Source organism: Entelurus aequoreus, linkage group LG22 (genome assembly GCF_033978785.1).
Source record: "Entelurus aequoreus isolate RoL-2023_Sb linkage group LG22, RoL_Eaeq_v1.1, whole genome shotgun sequence".
Taxonomy (NCBI): Eukaryota; Metazoa; Chordata; class Actinopteri; order Syngnathiformes; family Syngnathidae; genus Entelurus; species Entelurus aequoreus.
Window position 1 is genome coordinate 4314408 of NC_084752.1, and position 18695 is coordinate 4333102.

The 18695-nt window shown below is 39.6% G+C and overlaps 1 protein-coding gene across 1 annotated transcript in view; it reads right to left on the reverse strand.

The window, feature by feature from the left end:
- Nucleotides 1-18695, reverse strand: part of zgc:154142 (uncharacterized protein LOC555481 homolog) — a 76299-nt gene that overhangs the window by 8710 nt on the left and 48894 nt on the right. The window contains exons 16-20 of the mRNA XM_062032635.1: nucleotides 14388-14856; nucleotides 9122-9256; nucleotides 8832-9053; nucleotides 8535-8717; nucleotides 8341-8453 (exon numbers count right to left, since the gene is read on the reverse strand). Of these exons, the coding sequence (XP_061888619.1) occupies nucleotides 8341-8453; nucleotides 8535-8717; nucleotides 8832-9053; nucleotides 9122-9256; nucleotides 14388-14856 (1122 nt within the window). The remainder of the gene's footprint in view (nucleotides 1-8340; nucleotides 8454-8534; nucleotides 8718-8831; nucleotides 9054-9121; nucleotides 9257-14387; nucleotides 14857-18695) is intronic.

Here is an 18695-nt window from a genome sequence, read left to right on the forward strand (position 1 = left end):
AAGCATGTTTTACTCAATATAGCTCATCAAATCTCAGCAACAAGCTGTAATATCTTACTGAGATCATTTACGACCAAAAACACTTAAAACAAGTAAAACACTAACATAAAATCTGCTTAGTGAGAAGAATTATCTTATCAGACAGAAAATAAGCAAATATCACCCTTATTTGAGATATTTCATCTTAGTTAGATTGCAGTTTTTGCAGTGTATGAATGAACACATTCATACACTGCAAATAACTGAAAACATGTTTTATATTCTAGTTTCTTCAAAAAAGCCACCCTTTGCTCTGATTACTGCTTTGCACACTCTTGGCATTCTCTGGATGAGCTTCAAAAGGTAGTCACCTGAAATGGTTTTCACTTCACAGGTGTGCTTGAAGCTCATGGAGAGAATGCCAAGAGTGTGCAAAGCAGTAATCAGAGCAAAGGGTGGCTATTTTGAAGAAACTAGAATATAAAACATGATTTCAGTTATTACACCTTTTTTTGTTAAGTACATACACTACCGTTCAAAAGTTTGGGGTCACCCAAACAATTTTGTGGAATAGCCTTCATTTCTAAGAACAAGAATAGACTATCGCGTTTCAAATGAAAGTTCTCTTTTTCTGGCCATTTTGAGCGTTTAATTGACCCCACAAATGTGATGCTCCAGAAACTCAATCTGCTCAAAGGAAGGTCAGTTTTGTAGCTTCTGTAACGAGCTAAAGTGTTTTCAGATGTGTGAACATGATTGCACAAGGGTTTTTTAATCATCAATTAGCCTTCTGAGCCAACAAGCAAACACATTGTACCATTAGAACACTGGAGTGATAGTTGCTGGAAATGGGCCTCTATACACCTATGTAGATATTGCACCAAAAAGCAGACATTTGCAGCTAGAATAGTCATTTACCACATTAGCAATGTATAGAGTGTACTTCTTTAAAGTTAAGACTAGTTTAAAGTTATCTTCATTGAAAAATAAGGACATTTTAATGTGACCCCAAACTTTTGAACGGTAGTGTAACTCCACATGTGTTCATTCATAGTTTTGATGTGACAATCTACAACAGACCTGGGCAAATTAAGGCCCGGGGGTGGCTCGTTAAGCGTTTCAATCTGGCCCGCCGGATATTCCCAAATATGTTTTTTAGATGTTTAAGATGGAAAGTGTAGCTGCCATTATGATGTGCAGTCATGTTTTATAATGACCGGAAGTCTTCAACTATACCAAGTCTTTCAATGCTTGGAATCTGCATGATATACTAGTTACTATGGTCATCTAATTAGTTACTATGGTCATCTAATTAGTTACTATGGTCATCTAATTAGTTACCATGGTCATCTAACACATTGAGTGTTTCCAGAGTCTGAAATGTGGGTGTCAGGGACAGACGCGGAAGGAGATTTTTACAAGAAAGTTCTAAAGCTTAGTGATGTATCAGATTGTAGGTGGGTTTAAATTTTACCCATCGCGTTCATATTTCACTGTGTTTGTTGCATTTTCGTTGCGTTTCGCTTGATTGTAAAATATGTGGATGGAGAGGGGGTGTGACATTCATATGTTGTCAATATTCAGTGTTTTATCCTTCATAGTTAATATTGTAACATTCTTTATTTCCATGTACATTCTGGGTGTCTCATTCAGTAAAAAAAATTAAAATTCCATTCCGTTTTTTAAGGCGGTCTGTCATAACGTTTTTAGCATTCAATCTGTCAGGGTAGTCCCTGACAGTTTGGTCAAGTTTTAGTTTGCCTCTGTGTTTGTCTTGGTTTCCTGTTCTTAGTTTCCTGTCAGTGCTTTTATTTTGTCTTCATTTCCTGATTCTCCCTGAGTGCTTTGTCCCCTCAGCTGTGGCTGATTGGCACGTGGCCACACCTGGTGCCAGTCAGCCAGCTGCCTATTTAAACCTGTCCTGCCCTCCAGTCACTGCTGGATCATTGTCATTGTAGTGTCTACCTGAATGTCACTTGTCACTTGTACCTGTAGCTTCTACCTATTTGTCGTTGTAGCTCTGTCTACTTTTGTCCACTCCGCTTTAGTCATAGTTCCTTCGTGTCACAGTAAGTGTTTTTGTTTATTGTCCACAGTTAGCCTTTGTGCTATTTTAGTTTATAGCCTAGTTTGTTCTCCGCCTTGTGCACGCCTTTTGTTTGTTTTTTGCTATAGAGCTGAATTAAATCATGTTTTCCTGTTCAATGCCTGCTGTCTCTGCATCTTGGGGTTCGTCACCTACAAACTCTGACACAATCAGACATTATTGTGAGGTTTTGTGTTAGTGTTCCGGACCCCCCGACACATTTTTTTCTCTAAATTTGGCCCCACAGTCAAAATAATTGCCCAGGCCTGGGGCCGTACTTATCAAGCTTCTCAGAATGACTCCTAAGAAGTCTGCTAAGAGTTGACTTAAGAGTAAATAAATTCTTCGCTGAAAGCTGCACTTAAAAGTTAGTTATCAAGCGTCTTACTCACACTTTCAGCGAAGTGTAGGACTGAATCTTAAGTGTCACACTCAGAGCTGAATTACGACATTACTATGTGCCGTAAACGGAATTTTAGGTGACGTAATTTCTGTGTCCATAGAAATGACCAATCACGGGAGGGAATCCGTTGTCTAAGAATAAAGAAATATCTTGGAAATATTTAAGTGGACAATGGGAGTGTATAGTTTGACAATAAACTACAAAATAATACAAAACAAACTAGTCCCCGCCGGCACTCACGCTACCGCTCCCTCTCTTCTCTCGCCCACACACTCACTGACGTCACTCACCTCACGGCCACACACATACGCTACTGTCATAACATTTTCTTTCCAATTCATTAATTAGGCAACTAATTTGAAACTGGTGTGGGTGGCTCTATATATACTAGCCCACTGCAGACACATGCAGAAATCAACAAGGAATCGAAAAGTATTAAATCTGTGACAAAAATAATATCCGCTCTGTCTAAACGATACCGTTTGATCAGCTGCTAGTCATCAAAAAAAAAAAAAACATTGTTCCGTTCCCTGAACGTTCGTACACGTCTCTCTCGCCTCAGTGCCATCCCCATGCAGAAATCAAGGAATCGAAAAGTATTAAATCTATGTAGTAGAATTTCTGACCTTTTGACCTATATTTCTTGTCTTTTAAGAATGTCCGCTCATTTTCAATACTCTTGTATTTTTGTGCCATTGAATGGACCAGTTGTGGGACAAAAGTGAATATTAAGTCGTGCCAACCTGTCTATAGAATGTGTTGACTGTCTCAAGGATTCGAGTTGGTATGGAACAGATAGGAAAAGCAAAACAAGACATTGACGCATTTGATAAGGAACGATGACGCACAACAGACATATAAATGAATGGCAGAAGATCATCGGGGGTGATTTTGGCTTGTGTGTGTCTTGTTGGCTCCGGAGTAACTTGTGGTTTGTCTGCACGACCAACTCAATTCAACCTGCACTTCTGATAATGGGTAAATAAATTTGTTGTACTAAACTACTTTTGTTGCCTGCTTAAGCTTCAGACAATCCACTACATCTGTGACAAAAATAATACCCGCGCTGTCTAAACGATACCGTTTGATCAGCTGCTCGTCATCAAACAAATCCAGGACATCGTTCCGCTCCCTGAACGTTCGCGCACGTCTCTCTCGCCTCAGTGCCATCCCCTGCTGGCAACTCCTAACCACTTAAGACACCTCTGAAGGTCTCTTAAATATCGTGGAGAGTAGGAGTGATTCTTAGACTTAAGAACGTTGATAAAAAGCTTTTATTCTTAAGTTTGAGAGTAGGACTAAATTTCGCAAATTCTCAGGACTTAAGTGTAAAATGGCACTCTAAGAAGCTTGATAAGTACGGCCCCTGATCTACAATGTAAATAGTCATGAAAATAAAGAAAACTCAGAATTTTAGAGAGTATGCAGTGAAAATCTGCTGTACAGTATGTGTGCTTGGGTCCTATTTTTAGGAACACTTAATACAAAACCTCACAATAATGTCTGATTGAAAGCTAAAAAGCTTATGACAGACCGCCTTATAAAATGGAATGGAATTTAAATTTTTTTTTACTGAATGAGACACCCAGTATGTACATGAAAATAAAGAATGTGGGATTTACAATATTAAATATGAAGAATAAAACATTGAATATTGACAACAAATGAACGTCACACCCCCTCTCCATCCACATATTTTACAATCAAGTGAAACACAACAAAAATGCTACAAACACAGCGAAATATGAACACGACGGGTACAAAAAAACCCCACCTACAAATTCTGATACATCACTAAGCTTTAGAACTTCAGGCTGGCCGCTCTGGAAACACTCTGTGGAAACGCTCCCCACCCACACTGCTTGGTGCCTTGTCTGAGCGGCTGTGATGTAGATTACCATAGTAACTCATTAGATTACCATAGTAACTAGTATATCATGCAAAGGGGCAGATTACAACCATTGAAATACTTAGTATAGTTGAAGACTTAAGGTCATTTGAAAACATCACTGCACATCATAATGGCAGCTACACTTTCTCTATTCATAGCCATGTTTGAGCAGCTAGTACTTTTCCTTTGTATATTCTACCAGTCTCTTTTTGTCTTCAGATTGTCTGTTTAGTGTCTTAACCCTTGGAATGTGAAATACAACACCCACTCTTTCCTTATCAGTGTTGCGAGGGGGAGAGATGGGGGTTTTCTTTGTGTGCAAAGGAGTTGGCTTTTCCGTTGGAATGCCAGATCATCTAGAGCAGTGTTTTTCAACCACTGTGCCGCAGCACACTAGTGTGCCGTGAGATACAGTATGGTGTGCCGTGGGAGATTATCTAATTTCACCTATTTGGGTTAAAAATATTTTTTGCAAACCAGTAATTATAGTCTGCACATGATGTGTTGTTGTTGAGTGGTCGGTGCTGTCTAGAGTGCGGCAGATTAACCGTGTAATACTCTTCCATATCAGTAGGTGGCGGCCTGTAGCTAATTGCTTTGTAGATGTCGGAAACAGCGGGAGGCAGTGTGCAGGTAAAAAGGTGTCTAAAGCTTGAACCAAAAATAAACAAAAGGTGAGTGCCCCTAAGAAAAGGCATTAAAGCGTAGGGAAGGCTATGCACTGAACTGGCTACAAAGTAAACAAAAACAGAATGCTGGACGACAGCAAAGACTTACTGTGGAGCAAAGGCAATGTACATCCGAACATGACATGACAATCAACAATGTCCCCACAAAGACGGATAAAAACAACTGAAATATTCTTGATTGCTAAAACAAAGTAGATGTGGGAAATATCGCTTTAAAGAAGACATGAAACTGCTACAGGGAAATACCAAAAAAAAGAGAAAAAGCCACCAAAATAGGAGTGCTAGACAAGAACTAAAACACTACACACAGGAAAACAGCAAAAAAAACTCTAAATAAGTCATGTCTTTACAGTACACCTACTTTGAGACAAGAGCTATATTGATGCATGGTTGGTCATGCTTTAGATTCATATCCAACAATTGCGACACCAACTTTTTACTGTCAACTGAGTTTTGTTTTTTTAATGATTTCTGCTGGTCGTGTGCCTCCGCATTTTTTCAACACTAAAAATGTGCCTTGGCTCAAAAAAGGTTGAAAAACACTGATCTAGAGTAGCCGATATGAATGTATTGGTTAAGTTGACCTCCTAAAGCAGGGGTAGGGAACCTATGGCTCTCGAGCCAGATGTGGCTCTTTTGATGACTGCATCTGGCTCTCAGATAAATCTTAGCTGACAATACTTAACAGGATAAGTACTGAATAATTCCGCTGGTAATCAGTGTTAAAAATAACGTTCAAAATATAAAACATTCTCATGCATTTTAATCCATCCATCCATTTTCTACCGCACCTGTTCAAGAAGTCGCATTAATGGTAAGAAGTATTTTATTTATTATTGGTTAGCTTCAGAAGAACAATGTTATTAAAAAGAATGAGAGACGTATTATACTCTAAAAATGTTGGTCTTATTAAAAATGGACACATTTAGTTGTATTCAGTGTTAAAAAAATATTATATGGCTCTCACGGAAATACATTTTAAAATATTTGGCTTTCATGGCTCTCTCAGCCAAAAAAGGTTCCCGACCCGTGTCCTAAAGCTTTAGTAAAACTTGAAAATATTCCAATTCTGTCTTGATGGTCCTTCTTACTCAGCTTATATGTCATCGAAAGAACTTGGGATTGACCAGTAGCTTAGATTCTCTGGGAGGAAGAGCTGGTCGTCGCAAAAAAATCTAAACAAATTATTTGGGAATGTCCGACGGGCCAGAATGAAAAGCTTAACGGGCCGGGCCGCTCACGGGCCTTAATTTGCCCAGGTCTGTCCTAGATAGTCCCAGTCCTTAAAGACCTACTGAAATTATTTTTATTTATTTAAACGAGAATAGCAGATCCATTCTATGTGTCATACTTGATCATTTCGCGATATTGCCATATTTTTGCTGAAAGGATTTAGTAGAGAAAATCGACGATAAAGTTCGCAACTTTTGCTCGCTGATAAAAAAAGCCTTGCCTGTAGCGGAAGTAGCGTGACGTCACAGGAGCTAGTATTCCTCACAATTTTCCTTTGTTTACAATGGAGCGAGAGAATCGGAGCGACAAAGCGACGATTACCCCATTAATTTGAGCGAGGATGAAAGATTCGTAGATGAGGAACGTTACAGTGAAGGACTTGAGAGGCAGTGATGGACGTATCTTTTTTCGCTCTGACCGTAACTTAGGTACAAGCTGGCTCATTGGATTCCACACTCTCTCCTTTTTCTATTGTGGATCACGGATTTGTATTTTAAACTACCTCGGATACTACCGTAATTTCCGGACTATAAGCCGCACCTGACTATAAGCCGCACCAGCTAAATTTAGGGGAAAATACAGATTGCTCCATATATAAGCCGCACCCGACTATAAGCCGCAGGGTTTTGATGTGTAATTAGCGTAGTATATAGGGGTTCCTGCTACCACGGAGGGGATTGTCGGGACAGAGATGACTGTTTGGGAACGCAAAGCGTCCCATTTATTAACAATAAATCTTTCAATCATTCAATCAAACTTTCACATCTTTGGCATGGCGAACAGCATTCGTGCAGAGTACAAATAATACAACGGTGCAAAGTAATACAAAGTGCTCGCCTGTACGTTATCAAAATAACCAGCCTACCGGTATATGAAAAGTCAGTCTTTAATCATTGTGTCATCGTCTTCCTCCTGCGTACTAAAACCACCGAAATCCTCTTCGTCGGCGTCGGAGAAGAACAGGTTGTAAATAAGCCGCACCCTTGTATAAGCCGCAGGGACCAGAACGAGGGGGAAAAGTAGCGGCTTATAGTCCGGAAATTACGGTATATCCTCTTGAAAATGAGAGTCGAGCACGCGAAATGGACATTTAAAGTGACTTTTATCTCCACGACAATACATCGGTGACACACTTAGCTACTGAGCTAACGTGATAGCATCTGGCTCAAATGAAGATAGAAACAAAAGAAATAAACCCCTGACTGGAAGGACAGACAGAAGATCAACAATACTATTAAACCATGTACATGTAACTACACGGTTAAAAATTGTCAGCCTGGTAAGGCTTAACAATGCTGTTGGTAACGACGCTAAGGCTAATTTAGCAACTTAGCAACCGGACCTCACAGAACTATGATAAAAACATTAGCGCTCCACCTACGCCAGCCAGCCCTCATCTTCCCATCAACAGCCGTGCTCACCTGCGTTCCAGCGATCGACGGCGCGACGAAGGACTTCATCCGTGGGTTTGGCGGCTAGGCGTCTGCTAAGGAAGTAGTCCTTGTTGTGTTGCTGTAAGTATTGTACTTAGCCGCTAATACACCGATGGATCCCACCTACAACGTTCTTCTTTGCAGCCTCCATTGTTCATTAAACAAATTGCAAAAGATTCACCAACACAGATGTCCAGAATACTGTGGAATTTTGTCGAAGAAAACAAGAGGTTTTTGTATCGGGTCCGATGGGGGCCAAACACTTCCGTGGATTTTGTGACGTCACGCGCATAAATCATATCCAAAGGAGTTTTTCAACCGGAAGTTTAGCGGGAAATTTAAAATGTCACTTTATAAGTTAACCCGGCCGTATTGGCATGTGTTGCAATGTTAAGATTTCATCATTGATGTATAAACTATCAGACTGCGTGGTCGCTACTAGTGGCTTTCAGTAGGCCTTTAATGCGTCAGTCACACGCAGGATTCTCACAGGAATGGGGCAAAAATACAACCTTATCTACTGTACTGTACGTCACTTTACAACAAAGAAACCGTTTTTTTTCTTTCATTCTTTTTACACTTGAAAATGAGACAATTAAGAATATTATGGTTAAAAAAACATGTACCTGCATGGAGACATGCCAGGGCCAGGAGTGGGGGACGGCTTCTACCCCATTAACCACTCTCGGGTTGCCCGTATTGGGGGCCACTGCCGGTTTACCGCAATCCTCTGGCCAGCCTGGTAGGAACATACCATCACGCATAGTCAATACGGTGGCAACACGGACACGTTTGGTGTACGTCAGAAATGTGCTTTTACTGATGGTAATGTTGTCCCACGGGTTCGGAGTGGGAGGAGGCAGAGTTGGAACGACACTGGCATCGGTGGTCCAGTAACCACGGAAACCCTTCTGATGGTTAACCCCGTTGCTGAGGAAGCGAATGACCACCGTGTCGCTCGGGGCGAGTATTGACGGGGGCGGGGCAAAGCCACAGAAGCGTCCTGTTGTATGTTATATAAAACAAATATTAATGGGTCAATCGCCTATTGATGGAAAATATTATCACAATAGAAGCAGAAACATTATCGCAAAGTGAGAATACTTCTGACTTTAACCTTGTGAAGCCATGTTGTCTCCGTCGAAGACCTCCACATAGTCCACGCAGTTCCCCAGCACGTTCACGGCCTGCAGCTCAAAGTGAGTGAAGACCACGTGGATGCTTCTGGCTGAAGGGACCTCGATCCTCCACGTACACACGGTCTGACCCGGGTAGTCCTTGGGCCAGTTAGGGCTGGTGACCTCACCCTGGGCGGCGTTAAAGCTTCCTCCACACGGAGCTGCGCGGTCAGGACAGTTGTCAGTTACGCAAGCACGACAGGTCTTGACAGGGGTCCTGTTTTTTCACCTTCCGCCGGGTCCATCGCCTTCCATGTGGCCGCGAAGCCCGTGTCCACCACCTTGTCGTTGGAGGAGAAGCTGATGTGAAGCAAGTCCCCACCGCTCACCAGGTCCGGGGGGGGAGTGTGGCTGCAGTAGGTGCCTGAACACGCGAGGGCTGTCAGTCTCACAAACACCACACACAAGTCTACGTTGTTTATTTACAACATTTTGTTATTTACTGTATATTTGTGACACTCCATAAAATATTTGTGAAATGTGCAATACCCAAAACCAGTGAATTTGGCACGTTAAATAAAAACAGAATACATTGATTTGCAAATCCTTTTCAACCTACAAACCCCGTTTCCATATGAGTTGGGAAATTGTGTTGGATGTAAATATAAACGGAATACAATGATTTGCAAATCTTTTTCAACCCATATTCAGTTGAATATGCTACAAAGATTTCATTTCATTTCATTTTTATTTATCTCCTTCATTGATGTGCATCTTTGATAGACAATTCTAACACAATTATTCAGTTACACCGTTACACACCAATGCCTGAGAAGGAGCAGGATGAAGAAAAATCTTATATTTTCCTGCCCCCTTCACATAATACATAGTCTTACTTAATGATATGTGAACCAACAATTACATCCAAATATAACGAAAACAACAACAACAACAAAAAAAAACACAAGTGCAAAACTTCATGAAGTATAAACCGAACAAAAAAAAAAAAGAAGTAATATACACCTCACGGGATGATACAAAACAAATACAAAACCAGGCAAAAAACAAGTAAATTAATAAATATAAAGCAAAATGTAAACACTTATGGCTGTCCATATGATTTTATTGTTCTGTCTTTATATATTTTTTTCAATTGGAATATATTTTTACAATCTTTTATCTCATTATAAAGAGAATTCCATAGTTTAACCTCCACCACTGATATACACATTTGTTTTCAAGTTGTCCTTGAATACTGATGTTGGAAATTACCTTTTCTTCTATGCTCTTCATTCTCAGAAGTGATGACAAACATTTTTTGTAAATTTGCTGGTAATGTTTTGCTTTTAGCCTTAAACATGACACATAATGTCTGTAACTTTACTAGCTCCTGTAGTTTCAATAAACCTGAATTAATGAATAATATGTTAGTGTGTTCTAAGTAATCTACTTGATGAATAATCCTTATAGCTCTTTTCTGTAGTTGATACAATGCCTTTATGTTACTCTTATATGTGTTCCCCCACACTTCCACACAGTAGCTGATATATGGCAATATAAGTGCGCAATACAATATGCGCATTGCCCTATAATCTAACACATATTTTACCTTATTTAATATAAAAATACTCTTAGACATCTTTTTCCGTAGATGTGCAATATGAGATTTCCATGTCAGACCGTCATCCAGTATCACTCCTAAAAATCTAAGCTCAGAAACCCTTTCAATATCAATTCCATTTATTGACAATTTGATCGTTTCCTCCCTTTTCCTCTTGTTTTTTCTACATTTAATGATAATTTATTGGCATCAAACCATCTCTTAAGTTTAATCATTTCCTGTTCAATAATTTTTGATAATGCTTTTAAGTCGTGTCCCGAACTATAAAAGTTGGTGTCGTCCGCAAATAATACAAATTTCAATAACTTTGATACCTCACATATATCATTAATATATAAAATAAACAATTTTGGTCCCAAAACCGAAAGACAACATATTTGATGTTCAAACTGATAAAAATTTTTTTTTTTTGCAAATAATCATTAACTTTAGAATTTGATGCCAGCAACACGTAAAAAAGAAGTTGGGAAAGGTGGCAAAAAAGACTGAGAATGCTGAGGAATGCTCATCAAACACTTATTTGGAACATCCCAAAGGTGAACAGGCTAATTGGGAACAGGTGGGTGCCATGATTGGGTATAAAAGCAGCGTCCATGAAATGCTCAGTCATTCACAAACAAGGATGGGGCGAGGGTCACCACTTTGTCAACAAATGCGTGGGCAAATTGTTGAACAGTTTAAGAACAACATTTCTCAACCGTGCCGAAGTTGGTAGAGTGGCTGTGCCAGCAATCGGAGGGTTGCTGGTTACTGGGGTTCAATCCCCACCTTCTACCATCCTAGTCACGTCCGTTGTGTCCTTGGGCAAGACACTTCACCCTTGCTCCTGATGGCTGCTGGTTAGCGCCTTGCATGGCAGCTCCCTCCATCGGTGTGTGAATGTGTGTGTGAATGGGTGAATGTGGAAATAGTGTCAAAGCGCTTTGAGTACCTTGAAGGTAGAAAAGCGCTATACAAGTATAACCCATTTATCATTTATCAACCAGCTATTGCAAGGAATTTAGGGACTTCACCATCTACGGTCTGTAATATCATCAAAAGGTTCAGAGAATCTGGAGAAATCACTGCACGTAAGCGTACTAAACATTGAATGCCCGTGACCTTCGATCCCTCAGGCGGTACTGCATCAAAAACCATAATCAGTGTGTAAAGGATATCTTAGGCACACTTCAGAAACCCACTGTCAGTAACTACAGTTCATCGCTACATCTGTAAGTGCAAGTTAAAACTCTACTTTGCAAAGCGAAAGCCATTTATCAACAACACCCAGAAACTCCGCCGGCTTTGCTGGCTCAATTCAATCCAATCCACTTTATTTATATAGCACATTTAAACAACAAAAACGTTTCCAAAGTGCTGCGCAACAATATTAAAAACAATATTATCCTTAGCTCCACCAATGACTGAATAAAAACAAAAAATAAATAAATATAAAACCAATATAAAAAATAAATATGATTAAAAACGATTTTAAAGGGTAAAACCAATTAAAACAGTAAATAGAAATCAAATTATTATTATTTTTTAAACACAGAGGACAACAGAGCCAAAGAATAAAAGTGGGTCTTAAGACGAGACTTAAAACACTCCACTGTGGGAGCAGTTTGAACATGGAGGGGCAGAGTGTTCCAGAGCTTATGGCCGACCACAGAGAAGGCCCTGTCTCCCCTGGATTTAAGTCTGGTCTTGGGCACCACGAGCTGGAGCTGGCTCTCGGACCTGAGAGCGCGCGCAGGAGTGTACATTTGGATGAGCTCATCTAAGATGGACTGATACAAAGTGGAAAAGTGTTCTGTGGTCTGACGAGTCCACATTTCAAATTGTTTTTGGAAACTGTGGACGTGGTGTCCTCCGGACCAAAGAGGAAAAGAACCATCCGGACTGTTCTAGGCGCATAGTTGAAAAGCCAGCATCTGTGATGGTATGGGGGTGTATTAGTGGGTAACTTACACATCTGTGAAGGCACCATTAATGCTGAAAGGTACATACAGGTTTTGGAGCAACATGTTGCCATTCAAACAAAGGTCTTTTTCGTGGACGCCCCTGCTTATTTCAGCAAGACAATGCCAAGCCTCATTCTGCATGTGTTACAAGAGCGTGGCTTCGTAGTAAAAAAGTACTGGTACTAGACTGGCCTGCCTGTAGTCCAGACCTGTCTCCCATTGAAAATGTGTGGTGCATTATGAAGCCTAAAATAGCAGAAGGGAGACCCCCGGACTGTTGAACAACTTAAGCTGTACATCAAGCAAGAATGGGAAATAATTGCACCTGAAAAGCTTCAAAAATGTGTTCCCAAACGTTTACTGAGTGTTGTTAAAAGGAAAGGCCATGTAACACAGTGGTAAAAATGCCAACTTTTTTACAATGTGTTGCTGCCATTAAATTCTAAGTTAATGATTATTTGCAAAAAAAATAAAAAATTTCTCAGTGTGAACATTAAAGGCCTACTGAAATGATTTTTTTTAATTTAAACAGGAATAGCAGATCCATTCTATGTGTCATACTTGATCATTTCGCGATATTGCCATATTTTTGCTGAAAGGATTTAGTAGAGAACATCGACGATAAAGTTCGCAACTTTTGGTCGCTGATAAAAAAAAGCCTTGCCTGTAGCGGAAGTAGCGTGACATCACCAGAGGAAGGACTCTTCACATTCTACCATTGTTTACAATGGAGCGAGAGATATTCAGACCGAGAAAGCGACGATTACCCCATTAATTTGAGCGAGGGTGAAAGATTCGTGGATGAGGAAAGTGAGAGTGAAGGACTAGAGAGGCAGTGCAGGACGTATCTTTTTTCGCTCTGACCGTAACTTAGGTACAAGGGTTCATTGGATTCCACACTTTCTCCTTTTTCTATTGTGGATCACGGATTTGTATTTTAAACCACTTCAGATACTATATCCTCTTGAAAATGAGAGTCGAGAACGCGAAATGGACATTCACAGTGACTTTTATCTCCACGACAACACATCGGCGAAGCTCTTTAGCTACTGAGCTAACGCGATAGCATCGGGCTCAAATGCAGATAGAAACAAAATAAATAAACCCCTGACTGGAAGGATAGACAGAAGGTCAACAATACTATTAAACCATGTACATGTAACTACACGGTTAATAATTCCCAGCCTGGCAAAGCTTAACAATGCTGTTGCTAACGACGCCATTAAAGCTAACTTAGCAACCGGACCTCACAGAGCTATGATAAAAACATTAGCGCTCTTCACCCGATCATCCGTGCGGTTGGCGGCTAGCGTCGGCTAGCGTCGGCTAGCGTCGGCTAGCGCGTCTGCCATCCAAGTAAGTCCTCCTGGTTGTGTTGCTACAGCCAGCCGCTAATACACCGATCCCACCTACAACTTTCTTCTTTGCAGCCTCCATTGTTCATTAAACAAATTGCAAAAGATTCACCAACACAGATGTCCAGAATACTGTGGAATTGTTCGATGAAAACAGAGCTTTTTTGTATTGGATTCAATGGGGTACCAATACTTCCATTTATCTAGTGACGTCACGCGCATACGTCATCATACATAGACGTTTTCAACCGGAAGTTTAGCGGGAAATTTAAAATGTCACTTTATAAGTTAACCCGGCCGTATTGGCATGTGTTGCAATGTTAAGATTTCATCATTGATATATAAACTATCAGACTGCGTGGTCGCTAGTAGTGGCTTTCAGTAGGCCTTTAAATATCTTGTCTTTGCAGTCTATTCAATTGAATATAAGTTAAAAAGCCTTTGCAAATCATTGTATTCTGTTTTTATTTACCATTTACACAACGTACCAACTTCACTGGTTTTGGGTTTTGTACAAGCCGATGTCATCCGATATTTGTTTTTTAATGATATCGGATGGGGACACCCCTGGTGTCTACAATGCTAACCTTTTGAAGAATAAACACACGACATATTCCGAGTGTTTTGTTTACGCACCTAGACTTCCAGCTGAGTCCGTAATGCGAACTTTGTCATTCAGGCACAGTTCACTCTCCTCCAGGGAGAAATTGCTGAAGTGAAGGTGGACTAGTTTGCCTGCAGGTGCTTGGATGTTCCACTGACACCTGGCCTTGTTGCTGTAGCTGCCCGGGTACCCCATGGAGGAAAAAGTGCCACCTGCGCCCGCCAAGTCCTTCGCTCCGCCGCAACCGGATGCTACATAACGTGTCAAGACTGTGAAAAAAAAGAGCGAGACAACCAGAAGGAAAGCGGCGATCATACTGTGTTGGTTGTAGATATCCCTGCGTATGATGTCGCTGATCCAGGGGATGTAGGCGGACGAGCGGGTGAACACAGAGGGCTTCTTGTTCATGATGCACCCAATAGGACCAAAGCTGGTAATTCCGTGAACTTCCCAAGGACTGTTCGGGGAGTCCTGGCACACTAAAGGACCGCCGGAATCTCCCTGTCACAAAAACAAGGACATGTTATGCCAGGGGTGTCCAAAGTGCGGCCCGCAGCTAATTGTTTACACCAGGGGTCGGCAACCCAAAATGTTGAAAGAGCCATATGGGTGAGGGCGTCACTTCCGCCTACCAATCCCCTAGCAACCGGGAATTCGTTGAAAACAAAGCAGCTCACAGCGAACACAGCACTGACAGAAAAAGCATTTAACGAGCGTTGTGGCTTGGAAGTCGGCGTTAAATCCTTCATTTACGCATTTTTACTTGTTCGCATATCGTGTGAAAAAACGTATTATTTGCGTCAAACTCGTCTCAGTGAACTTTAAAGCTTCTCAGGCTTAGCTTAGCTTGCTAGTTAGCTTAGCCTGCGCGCTACTAAGAAAGAGACGCGGAAGTTATCAACAACAAGATCAAGTGTTAGTGTATAAAATATTGAGAGATTTGAGGGCTACATGTATTGAATGGCAACATGAAAATTATAGGGTTTATTGGTTTTTAAAAACCCAACTGTTAAGTGCAAATTTAAACGAAACCGGTTTTCGAAAATAGCTAGCTAGGCTATAGACTATATCAGGGGTCACCAACCTTTTTGAAAGCAAGAGCTACTTCTTGGGTACTGATTAATGCGAAGGGCTACCAGTTTGATACACACTTAAATAAATGGCCAGAAATAGCCAATTTGCTCAATTTACCTTTAACTCTGTTATTATTAATAATTAATGATATTTACACTTAATTGAACAGTTTAAAAGAGGAGAAAACACAAAAAAAATGACAATTAAATTTTGAAACATAGTTTATCTTCAATTTCGACTCTTTAAAATTCAAAATTCAACCGAAAAAAAGAAGAGAAAAACTAGCTAATTCGAATCTTTTTGAAAAAATAAAATAAAAAATTTATGGAACATCATTAGTCATTTTTCCTGATTAAGATTAATTTTAGAATTTTGATGACATGTTTTAAATAGGTTAAAATCCAATCTGCACTTTGTTAGAATATATAACAAATTGGACCAAGCTATATTTCTAACAAAGACAAATCATTATTTCTTCTAGATTTTCCAGAACAAAAATTTTAAAAGAAATTCAAAAGACTTTAAAATAAGATTAAAATTTGATTCTACAGATTTTCTAGATTTGCCAGAATATTTTTTTTGAATTTTAATCATAATAGGTTTGAAGAAATATTTCACAAATATTCTTCGTCGAAAAAACAGAAGCTAAAATGAAGAATTAAATTAAAATGTATTTATTATTCTTTACAATAAAAAAATAAATTTACTTGAACATTGATTTAAATTGTCAGGAAAAAAGAGGAAGGAATTTAAAAGGTAAAAAGGTATATGTGTTTAAAAATCCTAAGGTTGTATTTTTTCTCTAAAATTGTCTTTCTGAAAGTTATAAGAAGCAAAGTAAAACAATTAATGAATTTATTTAAACAAGTGAAGACCAAGTCTTTAAAATATTTTCTTGGATTTTCAAATTCTATTTGAGTTTTGTCTCTCTTAGAATTAAAAATGTCAGGCAAAGCGAGACCAGCTTGCTAGTAAATAAATAACATTTAAAAAATAGAGGCAGCTCACTGGTAAGTGCTGCTATTTGAGCTATTTTTAGAACAGGCCAGCGGGCTACTCATCTGGTCCTTACGGGCTACCTGGTGCCCGCGGGCACCGCGTTGGTGACCCCTGGACTATATAGTATATTACTTACTTAACTTAATCCTCTTCTTCCCGGATGAGAAATAAGGCTTCGACGACTCGACGCCATTCATCTCGCTGCTGTGCTCGTCTCTGTGCCTCGCCCCATTTAAGCTTCGTCTCTTTCAGCTCCCCTTCAACTGTTCTTCGCCAGGTGTTCTTTGGCCGCCCTGGCTTACGTTTTCCCGGTGGTGTCCATCTTAACGCTGCCTTTGGTATCCTCTCGTTGTCCGGTTTTCGAAAATAGCTAGCTAGGCTATAGACTATATAGTATATACCGCATGTTATTTTTGTACAACAACTTCAGCTGTCGAACTTTATAAGGTACAAATTCAACAAGTACAACATTAGCACGGACGTATAGCCAAGTTGTGGTTAAGAAGGTGGATTTTTGTTCCTTATATTTACCAGAAACGAAGTGACTTTGGGGGAGTCCAGTGAGAACCGTCCTCATTTTCCCGGTGTAAAGCTGCAAGCCATTTGTCTCGTCTCTGTGGGCTTTTATCACGCTTTGGCAGAACAAAATACAACCTTTGTTTTCCCTGTTTCCAGTTGTGGTTAGCACAACCAAAAACAACACAGTTTTTCGGCATTTTGGAGGCAGAATGACGGGTTTAACCAGCGTAGGTCGACAGGTTAAAGAGTAATGGCAACGGTTTGTTTTCAACGCCAGTCTGGTTGCTATGGCTCAAAGAACCCGTATGTAGCTCAGTTACCCGGATGTCGGCCCTCACCCATTGGACCAAAAATACAAAAACAAATCTGTCTGGAGCCACAAAAAATTAAAAGCCATATTACATACAGATAGTGCGTCGTGAGATATAAATTGAATTAAAGGAAACTAAATGAGCTCAAATATACCTACAAATGAGGCATAATGATGCAATATGTACATATATATAGCCTAAATAGCATGTTAGCATCGATTAGCTTGCAGTAATGCAGTGACCAAATATGTCTGATTAGCACTCCACACAAGTCAATAACATCAACAAAACTCACCTTTGTGCATTCACGCACAACGTTAAAAGTCTGGTGCACAAAATGAGTCAGAAAAAGTGGCATAAAACACGTCTTAGAAAGTCGGAGAAAGTGTAAACAAACAAACTGCGGTGAGTTCAAGGACCGCCAAAATTAGTAGGACAAAACGGCGCTCGCCAAATACTCGAATCAGTGAAGCATGTTTAATACAAACAGTGTGATTTATAACAATTAGGGAGGTTTGTGTCATGTTTGTCCTCCTACAGAAACCATATTAGAACAAAAAAATATTATTTTCCCCTCATCTTTTTCCATTTTTCATACATTTTTGAAAAATCTCCAGAGAGCCACTAGGGCGGCGCCGAAGAGCCGCATGTGGCTCTAGAGCCGCGGGTTGCCGACCCCCGGTTTACACATTCTGGAAATACTATTGTAAAAATAAAAAAGAACATTAAAAAAAGTGGAATGAGGTGAAATCTAACGAGAAAAAGTTGCAATGTTGACACAAAAGCTGCCATGCAGGCTGTTTTTTTCTTCTTTTGTCTTTCTTTATTTTTCTTTTTTTGCCATTGCTCAAAAAAAAAAAAAAGACAAAAAAATCCATGTTATAATGAATTATTTTCAGGGCTCCAATTACTTCAAATATTTCGCTTTAAAATGTTTTATGTGGTAAATATTGCATATATTGTGTAGTAGCCATATAAAAACATCAAAGTTTTCTTTGACAAAAGCGCATAAAACAAACAAAATAATAGTTCCAGCATAAAATGGACAGATATATCTGAAGTGGATCTCCTAACTTAAGTGTTGAAAGTAAAAGAAAAACCTAATAAAAATGTATCACTTTATGAGTGGGGCACCTTTTGGATCCCAAATATATTTAGTGATTTTTTATTTATCTTTTCACTGTGATTACTCAAAAATATGAAATAATTAAAATCAATGGTGTCCTGCATTATTGATCTTTTAGGGCTCTAATGACTAAATACTGCATATTTCAGTTTTACTATAAAAAAAACTAAGTTGTTTTTGACAGAAAAGCCATAAAACATTTTTTTAAATTTGTATTACTTTATATCAACTTGAAGTTGATATAGAGCAGGGGTCACCAACCTTTTTGAAAGCAAGAGCTACTTCTTGGGTAGTGATTAATGCGAAGGGCT